Source organism: Pseudochaenichthys georgianus, chromosome 14, assembly GCF_902827115.2.
Source record: "Pseudochaenichthys georgianus chromosome 14, fPseGeo1.2, whole genome shotgun sequence".
NCBI lineage: Eukaryota > Metazoa > Chordata > Actinopteri > Perciformes > Channichthyidae > Pseudochaenichthys > Pseudochaenichthys georgianus.
This window is the reverse complement of record NC_047516.1, coordinates 13965808-13976263: the sequence shown is the minus strand read 5'-3', so window position 1 is coordinate 13976263 and position 10456 is coordinate 13965808. Positions and strand designations below refer to the sequence as shown.

General features: G+C 48.2%; 1 protein-coding gene across 1 annotated transcript; it reads right to left on the bottom strand.

Moving 5' to 3' along the window:
* Positions 1-802: 802 nt before the first annotated feature.
* pou4f3 (POU class 4 homeobox 3) lies at positions 803-2234 on the bottom strand. The gene is made up of 2 exons (XM_034099829.1): positions 2115-2234; positions 803-1744 (listed from the first exon to the last, which is right to left on the bottom strand). Exons 1-2 carry the CDS (start codon positions 2232-2234, stop codon positions 803-805), a joined length of 1062 nt encoding a protein of 353 aa, XP_033955720.1.
* Positions 2235-10456: the final 8222 nt, after the last annotated feature.

Here is a 10456-nt window from a genome sequence, read left to right as displayed (position 1 = left end):
CAGCCAAAGCCACACGGAGGTGCCTCGTATGACAGTGTAATTTCAATTTCTAAATAATTGAAGATAAACAGACAGTGTGTGAAATTACATTACTGTAATTATTCATATTTGTTCGTATATGACAATCAAACAGTTCACAAACAGAGATTTGTTTGCAAAATAAAATTCGTGGTGTTAAAAGGGTGAATTTTTAGAAAACCTTAATCATTAAACTCACATTAGTATGAATTCGTAGATAAAATAAAATAATTGAGAACACAGATATGATATGATGACACATATATATGATGGTGTACTATTGCACTTGTGAGCCCGTGATGTTGAGAATAAACTCAACTAACATTACAAAAAAATCCATTATTTTTTAACGAAATAAACATATCTTTCTCTTTTTCTAAATTGTCCCTTTAACACTGCTGACAGTTTATCAGCCCATACATGTACAATGCCTATACACTCGATCCCATGGTCTAAAAAAGTGAGTTAATATCCCTGAATGTGACAAACTGTCAGGGTGTATTTGCTGAAAGTTCATATTCAGTGTGTGCAAGATATACATGATCAACAACATCAAAATCACCCTCCTCACAGATCGACACATGTATGATTCCCATATCAAAATCGAACAAAAGTGCAACAACGAAGAGTGGGTGACACGGAAAGAAAAATGGAAGTCTTTTTTTGGAAATAATCCGATGAGACGTGAGGAGCTGTTGATAAATCCGTTAGTGAGGCTACTTAGGCTATTATTAATCACTCGATCAAAAATGTAGTAGGCTATTTTATTCATGATGTGTGAGACTCAGTGCACCGCAGAGTATTTCATTCGTTTCTGTTTTTGCCGCTGGTTGCAAAACCACACTCGAACCACATTCTTTTTCAGGTCCAGTTTCTCAGCGATCGCTGCAATTTTTTCCGAGGAGGGCCGAGGCTGGATGGCAAAGTAAGCCTCCAACGAGCGCTTCTCCGGCGCCGCGATGGAGGTGCGCTTTCTTTTCCTCTCGTTCCCATTGAAAAGGTCCGGCTTGTTGCTTTTCTCCCGGAACGCAGCCTCTGCTTCCTCCAACCAAGCTTGGAGAACTGGCTTGAGCGCGATCATGTTGTTGTGTGACAAAGTGAGGGACTCGAACCTGCAGATGGTGCTCTGGCTCAGTGACCCAACTCCGGGGATCTTCAGGTTGGCCAGCGCCGACCCCACGTCCGCCTGGGTCACTCCGAGTTTGATCCTCCTCTGCTTGAACCGCTCGGCGAAGGCTTCCAGCTCCCGGGGATCCGACTCCACGTCGTTGATGCACGCCATGCCTCCGTGCACTGACAGGGAGTGGGGGTGCGCCATGTTGGCCATCGCCTGGTGCAGCTGCCCCATGGTCTGCAGGTGGTGGTGGGGGTGCTGGTGGTGGTGCGCCGACGCGGTCATCCCGGAAGGCTCCGGAGCACCCATCCCGGTCACGGCCAGGCTGGAGGAGAGGTGATCCAGGAGGTCCCCGGCCTCCAGGCTCTGTCCGAGGTGGTGGTGATGGAGGTGGTGGTGTGAGGCGATGGTGGAGGGGACGTGGGAGATGGGCCCGGTGGTGGAGGAAGAAGAGGAGGCTGAGGTGCAGGGGACACTGCTCATGGTATGGTAAGTCACGTCTGGTTTGAACGGATGACTCTTGCCGTGAGAGATAATGCTGTCAGCAGCCGCCAGAGCCTCTGCCCGTGCCAGCAGGCTCTCATCAAAGCCTCCGAATATATTGCCCTGCAGCTGCAAGCAAGAGTGCGCATACTGGAGTCAGTGGGGAATTGTGTCAGGCAGCTCTCAGAATCTCAAAAACATTTTTCCAAACGCAAGCAGCAAGCGCCGAGGAGAGGGGAGAACTCTCCTCAAAGCAGAGGTCATAAAAATTAATATGAAAGCAAGAGCATTGCTTGAAAAGACATGTGGATGAGAGAGGGGGGGAGGAGGGTTTTTTTTGGAGAGGGGGGGGGGGGGGGAGAGAGAGAGAGAGAGAGAGAGAGAGAGATAGAAGATAGAACAAAGTCCTGTCAAATCAACTTTTACAGACATTTCCACTGTGATATTTTCCCCTCCTCATTACTCTCCACAGCTATATTCTCCCCCGACCTGAACGTACCTGCGGGGCGGGCAGACAGACTCTGCGCATGCCCTCCGAGCCTGAGTGCAGGCCGGGATACTTGGGCTCGTGCAGGGCCGGGTGCATGGAGAAATGCTGCTTTCCGTTCATGGTCATCATCCTCCTCCCTGCAAGCACCTCTCGAGCAGTGTGGCCCCTGACATGAACGCCGGGTGATTGGACGGCTGCAGAGCTCCTCTTGCTCTCCTTCACTAGACTGAGCTGTTAACATCGACAGCGCCTCCCGGCATCCCTCGCTCCCCCCACTCCCCCTCCTCTTCTTTCAGCCTCCCTCCTCCTCCTCCTTCCCTCCCACCTGCTCAACTTACAAGTTGAACAATGTTGGCCTCTGTGCGCAAGCGTCAAGTACAAATAATCATAAATAATATTTATATTAAACGTTGTTTATTGATGAGATCGTTGTTGTGAATTTATATGATATTTTAGAAAGTTTTACTGGTATTAAAATTGAAGTTTGAACCATGGATTTATCCACTCGAATTGTTTCAGCACCATGGACAGCACCGCTGAGGTTAGTGCAGCAGGTTGCTCCAGCGCTGTCCATGCTCACTGTCAGTGGTATAAAGTAACTGAATAGATTTACTCAAGTACTGTACTTAATGTTGACAGACTTGTACTTTACTTGAGTATTTCAATGTTTTTCTACTTTGTACCCCACTACAGTTCAGAGGTAAATAGTGTGCTTTTACTACACGTATATAACATATTAAGTTGCTTAGAAGATTTGGATTAATAATGTCAAATATAAAAAACACTAAAATATCCTTTAAGTTACATGAGTAACATTCACAAGCAACCCTGCAGTAATTACAAAGTAATTAAAATGAGTTAAACACATTAATACATCAATAATTATAATCAAAACACATTATACAATGATTAGAAAATTGTCCAATCTGCATAATGAGTACTTTTAATTTCGGTACTTTAAGTACATTTTGTTGCTAATACTTTTGTACTTTTATTTCAGTTTATATCATTTTTGAATGCTGGTAACAGAGACTCTGGTACTTCTACTTTTGCTCAAGATCTGAGTACTTCTCCGAACTCTGCTTACTGTGTATAGATGTAATAATATGTTAAAAGGATGGATACAGGTTAGATTTTGTACTACATATACATCACGTTTAGTCGAAGACCTGCAGGTTTCTGACCAGTTGACTCGGGTCAACTGGTCAGGGGGCCTTGGCCTGCTCTCCTCACGCTCAACCTCGGGGCTTCTTTAGCCTTCTCATGTGGCTTCAAACCTAGGAAGCCGGGGTGCACGGGCCGAAAGAGGAGCCAGGCGTGCGGAGGCGGACCGATGACACTTTGGGTCCATCCGATCCTGCCGGCCGGCTCTCTGGTTCCCCAGACTCTGAATAATTTAGCTGCGTGGTGGCAGGCATCCATTACCACGCTGGCATGTTCTTATTCATTACACAGATTAAAACAGCCGAGGATTTTTTTCTCACGATGCAAACCTGTTGCAGGCTGAGGAGCATAAGGTTTAGAGCCGTAGGGAAGAGAAAGATACCTTTTTTTAATTAGTGCTGTGTGTGGCTGCAGATACCCTGAAGATGTTCAACAAGAGGATTGAACATATTCATTGATACCATTTATTAATATTTAGTAGATTAGTAGAATATGCAATAGAATAGTGGGCAAACATAAAAAAGTCACATGCATATAACATGTAAGAGAGTGTCCATCACATTGAATTGATAAGACGTTAGCCTGAAAAAAGCCCGAATCCCTTTTCTCACCCTCGCATCACCCTTAGCCTTGTTATAAAGCCGGGACCATTCATAATTTAGTGTCCAGTGTTTACAGCGCTGTCATCTCTGTGCCTTTTCACATTCTGAAGATTGCATCTATCATGTTTTATGAAGAGTGTTGTGATGTTTAGGCCAAATGTGACAGTGGCTCTTTTCTTCTCACCCCCCATCAAGCCTGAATTAACACTAACTGTGCCAGCATGCATTTTCTTTCCCCCACTATGGTGAGAAGTTTCAGTACACTGCAGCTGGCCACAGGCCCGGACTGGCCATCGGGAGGACCGGGAGGTTTCCCGATGGCCTGGCCTGTTAAGCAGTAGCGTAGGCAGAAATGTACTTTAGGGTGGGCCTGTAAAAAATAGGGTGGGCCAGATTTTTCTTCTGCGCATCAGAAGCTAACAACAATCCCTGCCGGTACCGGTGGCAGATTACTTTTAGAATACTTTTGGAATACTTTCCATCACCCGGACTGCATTCTTTGTACTGTCTTAAAACCTTTCCTTAAAATATGTTATGAATTGTAAGGTGTCCTTGGGTGCTTTGAAAGGCGCCCCTAAATAGAATGAATTATCATTATTATTATTATTATTATTATTATTATTATTACTTACTTTTACAACTTTTTCCAGTCACTTGCCCCATGCCTTCAGCAGCAGCAGGCTATTCACTTTGATTTTATCCCGTTATAAATGTCATAATTTCGACAATAAAGAAATGCTACATAAACGTTATCTTGCACATTTTATCTAACCATCTCCGTTTCTAACTGTCAATATATTTTAATAATAGAGATCTCTCTCTCTCTCTCTCTCTCCTCTCTGAAGAACCAGCACCTTACCGTGGTAGAGAGGTTTGTGTGCCCTGATGAACCTGGGGGCTGTGTTGTCTGGAACCTTGTGTTCCTGGTAGGGTCTCCCATGGCAAATTGGTCTCAGGCAAGGGGCCAGACTAAGATTGGTTCAAAAGACCTCATGAAAGGAAAAACAAGAAGTGAGGATACCCGGCCCGGAGGAAGCCCGGGGTCCCCTTCTGGAGCCAGGCCCAGAAGGAGGACTCGTCGGCGAGCGTCTGGTGGCCGGGCTTGCCACTGAGCCCGGCCGGGCCCAGCCCGAAAAGGCAACGTGGGCAACACCTCCGCTTCTCTGTCCCGCGGGCCCACCACCTACGGGAAACATCGATGGGGTCGGGTGCGCTGCCAGACGGGTGGCAGTGAAAGCGGAGGGTCTCGACGGACCAGACCCGGGCGGCAGAAGCTGGCTTTGGGGACGTGGAACGTCACCTCTCTGGGGGGGAAGGAGCCGGAGCTTGTGCGGGAGGTGGAGCGGTACCAGTTGGATCTGGTTGGGCTCACCTCTACGCACAGCGTCGGCTCTGGAACCTTACTTCTGGATAGGGGTTGGACTCTATTCTTCTCCGGAGTTGCTCAAGGTGTGAGGCGCCGGGCGGGTGTGGGGATACTCACAAGTCCCCGGTTAGGTGCTTCGTTGTTGGAGTTTACCCCAGTGGACGAGAGGGTCGCCTCCCTACGCCTGCGGGTTATGGGGGGGAAAACTCTGACTGTTGTGTGTGCTTATGCACCCAACAGCAGTTCAGAGTATTCGGCCTTCTTGGAGACCCTGGAAAGAGTCCTGTATGGGGCTCCTGAAGGGGACTCCTTAGTCTTGCTGGGAGACTTCAACGCACATGTGGGCAATGATGGAGACACTTGGAGGGGCGTGATTGGGAGGAACGGCCCCCCTGATCTGAACCGGAGTGGTGGTTTGTTACAGGACTTCTGTGCTAGTCATGGATTGGCCATAACAAACACCATGTTCGAACATAAGGATGCTCATAAGTGTACGTGGTACCAGAGCACCCTAGGCAGAAGGTCCATGATCGATTTCGTTATCGTATCATTGGACCTGAGGCCGTATGTTTTGGACACTCGGGTAAAGAGAGGGGCGGAGTTGTCAACTGATCACCATCTGGTGGTGAGTTGGGTCGAGTGGCGGGGGAAGCCCCTGGATAGACCTGGTAAGCCCAAACGTGTAGTTCGGGTGAACTGGGAACGTCTGGAGGAGGCCCAAGTTCAGGAGGCCTTCAACTCACACCTCCGGCGGAGCTTTTCGGGCATTCCTGTGGAGGTTGGGGACATTGAACCAGAGTGGTCGGTGTTCAAAGCCTCTATTGCCGAAGCCGCGGTGGGGAGCTGTGGTCTCAAGGTCTTAGGTGCCTCAAGGGGCGGTAACCCTCGAACCTCCTGGTGGACACCGGTGGTCAGGGAAGCCGTCCGACTGAAGAAGGAGGCCTTCAGGGATTTGTTATCTCGGGGGACTCCCGAAGCAGTTGCAAGGTACCGACAGGCCCGAAGGGCAGCAGCCTCATCCGTGGCCGAGGCAAAGCAGCGGGTGTGGGAGAAGTTCGGAGAAGAAATGGAGAAGGACTTTCGGGCGGCACCAAAGTTGTTCTGGAAAACTGTCCGACACCTCAGGAGGGGGAAGCAGGGAACCATCCAAGCTGTGTACAGTAAGGATGGGACGTTGTTGACCTCAACTGATGGAGTGTTGGGACGTTGGAAGGAACACTTTGAGGAACTCTTGAACCCGACAACTCCGCCCTCTATGTTAGAGGCAGAGCTGGAGTATGACGGGGGATCAACGCCAATCTCCCGGGGGGAGGTCACTGAGGTCGTCAAACAACTCCACAGTGGCAAAGCCCCGGGGGTGGATGAGATCCGCCCGGAAATGCTGAAGGCTCTGGGTGTTGAGGGACTGTCATGGTTGACACGTCTCATCAACGTTGCGTGGAAGTCGGAAACGGTACCGAAGGAGTGGCAGACCGGGGTGGTGGTCCCCCTTTTCAAAAAGGGGGATCAGAGGGTGTGTGCCAATTACAGAGGCATCACACTACTCAGCCTCCCCGGGAAAGTTTACTCCAAGGTACTCGAAAGGAGGGTCAGGCCGATTGTCGAACCTCAGATTGAGGAGGAACAATGCGGATTCCGTCCTGGTCGTGGAACGACGGATCAGCTTTTTACTCTCGCAAGGATCCTGGAGGGGGCCTGGGAGTACGCTTATCCGGTCTACATGTGTTTTGTAGACTTGGAGAAGGCGTATGACCGGGTTCCCAGGGAGTTACTGTGGGAGGTGCTGCGGGAGTATGGGGTGAGGGGGTCTCTACTCAGGGCCATCCAATCTCTGTACTCCCAAAGCGAGAGCTGTGTCCGGGTCCTCGGCAGTAAGTCGGACCCATTTCCGGTGAGGGTTGGCCTCCGCCAGGGCTGCGCTTTGTCACCAATCCTGTTTGTAATATACATGGATCGGATTTCGAGGCGTAGTCGTGGGGGGGGGGTCTGCAGTTCGGTGGACTAAGGATTGCACCACTGCTTTTTGCAGATGATGTGGTTCTGATGGCTTCATCGGTCTGCGACCTTCAGCACTCACTGGATCGGTTCGCAACCGAGTGTGAAGCGGCTGGGATGAGGATCAGCACCTCCAAATCTGAGGCCATGGTTCTCAGCAGGAAACCGATGGACTGTCCACTCCAAGTAGGGAATGAGTCCTTACCCCAAGTGAAGGAGTTCAAGTATCTCGGGGTCTTGTTCTCGAGTGAGGGATCAATGGAGCGTGAGATGGGCCGGAGAATCGGAGCAGCGGGAGCGGTATTGCAGTCGCTTTACCGCACCGTTGTGACGAAAAGGGAGCTGAGCCGGAAGGCAAAGCTCTCTGTCTACCGGGCCATTTTCGTTCCTACCCTCACCTATGGTCATGAAGGATGGGTCATGACCGAAAGAACGAGATCGCGGATACAAGCGGCCGAGATGGGTTTCCTCCGCCGGGTGGCTGGTGTCTCCCTTAGAGATAAGGTGAGAAGTTCGGTCATCAGGGAGGGACTCGGAGTTGAGCCGCTCCTCCTTCGCGTCGAAAGAAGCCAGTTGAGGTGGTTCGGGCACCTAGTTAGGATGCCACCTGGGCGCCTCCCTAGGGAGGTGTTCCAGGCACGTCCAGCTGGGAAGAGACCAAGGGGTAGACCTAGGACCAGGTGGAGGGATTATATCTCTTCGCTGGCCTGGGAGCGCCTTGGGATCCCCCAGTCAGAGCTGGTTGATGTCGCCAGGGAAAAGAAAGTTTGGGGCTCTCTGCTGGAACTGCTACCCCCGCGACCCGACCACGGATAAGCGGGAGAAGATGGATGGATGGATGGATGGATCTCTCTCTCTCATCTGCGTGCGGGGGCGGGGCCTCACAGACACGCTGCATCTCTCTCTCCCTCACGGCCCGTCTACACTACAGGCATCGAAAAATGCTTTCAACGCTTCGCCCATTCATTTGAATGGGGTGACGTAGAAGATTTTTAAACTTCGCCCAACTGCATTGTGGGGAGCATGGCATGGCTTTGCAAGCATCACCAGCATCTATCGGCATCAAAAGTTGAACAATGTTCAACTTTTGAGGCTCGATGCTTGGCATCAGCCAATCAAATCCCGCGTATGCAAATCTGACAGTACAAGCACTAGCCAATCAAACCGCGTGTATGCTGGGAGAGACTACGCAGGTCATTTCCTCATATTAAAAAAAATGGAGCGGTAGTGAATCACCCGGTGCTGTATGATCAGTCTCTGTTGTGTTCATCTACCGAGATACAAACCGGAGGAGCCAGGCATGGAGGGAGGTGGCAGAGACAGTGGATGAAACTGGTAGGTTTTCGCCTGTTTGGGGATTTTATATCCAGTTTACTTCGTTTTAACATTGCTATTGCTTTGTATGCCGGGGGCGGGCGGGAGATTCCTGATTGGTTGTTGGTCGCCTTGGGCGAGAAATCGCCAAGCCTCAGACACATCCAGCTTCAAGATTTTTTGATGCCTGTAGTGTAGACGGGCCGTCACAGACATGCTGCAGCGCCGTGCGCACACAGCAGTGTTGTAGTCAAGTCACCAATTCACGAGTCCAAGTCACCCTCGAGTCACCACTCTTCGAGTCCGAGTCCAAGTCCGAGTCACCAAGGGAGAGTCGTCGACATATTTCCATTTGAGGGGGGAGTGAGATTAGTTAAATATGCATGAATAATAAAAAAAAAAACGTTAACTAGGTGAAAAAAGGTAAGATAAACTTTTAAAACTTGTTGAGAGCTAAAACTAGTCTTTGCTTCTGCCTCAAAGAGGAGCAGGGGGAGAGGAGGGAGACAGGAGAGGCTGATTCAGGAGCACAGACACACTCACAACTATAAATGAACCAAAAACAAATAAATAAACAAGTTCAAATGTTTTTAAATATTGGATATGGTCTGTTATTGGTTATGGCCATATTCTTATGATTTTATGATTATTGAAATGTATACAGTTCTGTTTCATATGGGTGTTTCCATAGATCTAGTCTCTTTATTTCCCCCTCAAAGTGCACCAAATTGATGCATTTAACTCCAACATTTAACACATGTCCATATGTTTATTTTTGGGTAGTAGATTTAAACTATAGGGCTATCACTATGGGCAGCAACGCTGTAAATATTGACAAATAAATCCAGCAAAATGGCACAAAAAAAAAACTGGTAGTGGCCTGGCTGGATGTATAACTCCCGGCCTGACTTATTGTCCCAGTCCGGCCCTGGCTGGTCACCATTCAAAAACGCTGTGTTCCTTATAACAAATGTCTGTCCAGATTTAAACATTAAAAACATTTTGTATCAATATATTGCAAACCCTAACTGTATTTGTTCGATTACATGAGAGATACTGAGTATGCTAATGTACATAAAACTAAATAGTTTATAATAAGTATCACATAACTTGACTTACTAAGGCATTAAAGGCCTGACAGGTGCTGTTTTGTAAAACGTTGTGTAATCTTGTCATGTTATATTTAGAAAAAAAGTTGAATGATTCTATAATAATATGTTAGAAAAAAAATCCTCTTTTTATACATTTAATTTTTGATTAAAGAAATTGACTTCTTTAGTGACACATTTCACCGGTGTTGGGTTCCTTCACAGCATGTCAGCGGGCCGCGGAAGGATCTGACTGGAGCAGAGCGTCACTCAGGCCCCAGTTTGGAATCCCTCCTCTCGGGGAGAGCGGAAAGCAACTGCAAACTGAACAGACCCTGAGTGTTTCTCCTTTACGTCCTAAACTGTAAAAAACGCTCTTTCATTATTCAGGGATCTTTCAATAGTGGCTTGCTGCGGTAATTAAACGTAAGTGTCATAGAGGTCGGACGCTGTACTGTGACGTGTGGGATTTGGTTGGGGGCGTGATGTGATCAAAGAGCGTCTGTTTAATTGGAAATAACGGGCTGCAGTGCAGGATTTCGTGTAATTATGGTGATTTAAATCACCGCTGGGTCAAGTCCATAGGTCAAGTCGCATTGTCCGTGTTCAGATAAAACAAACGTTTGTGCCAATATTTTTTCTTGAAAAATGAAACGAAAGCTATTGAACTATATTAACAGTTCAGTTATCCATACGCAATGTGTCTCGTGTGCAACAAAAATAAATCATGATTAAACCTACTGCAGGAGTTTTAAATAATCTGGTGGATTAGGACAGTGTGGGTTTGCATTGACGAATGAACATCTTCCTGAGTTTTCTGTC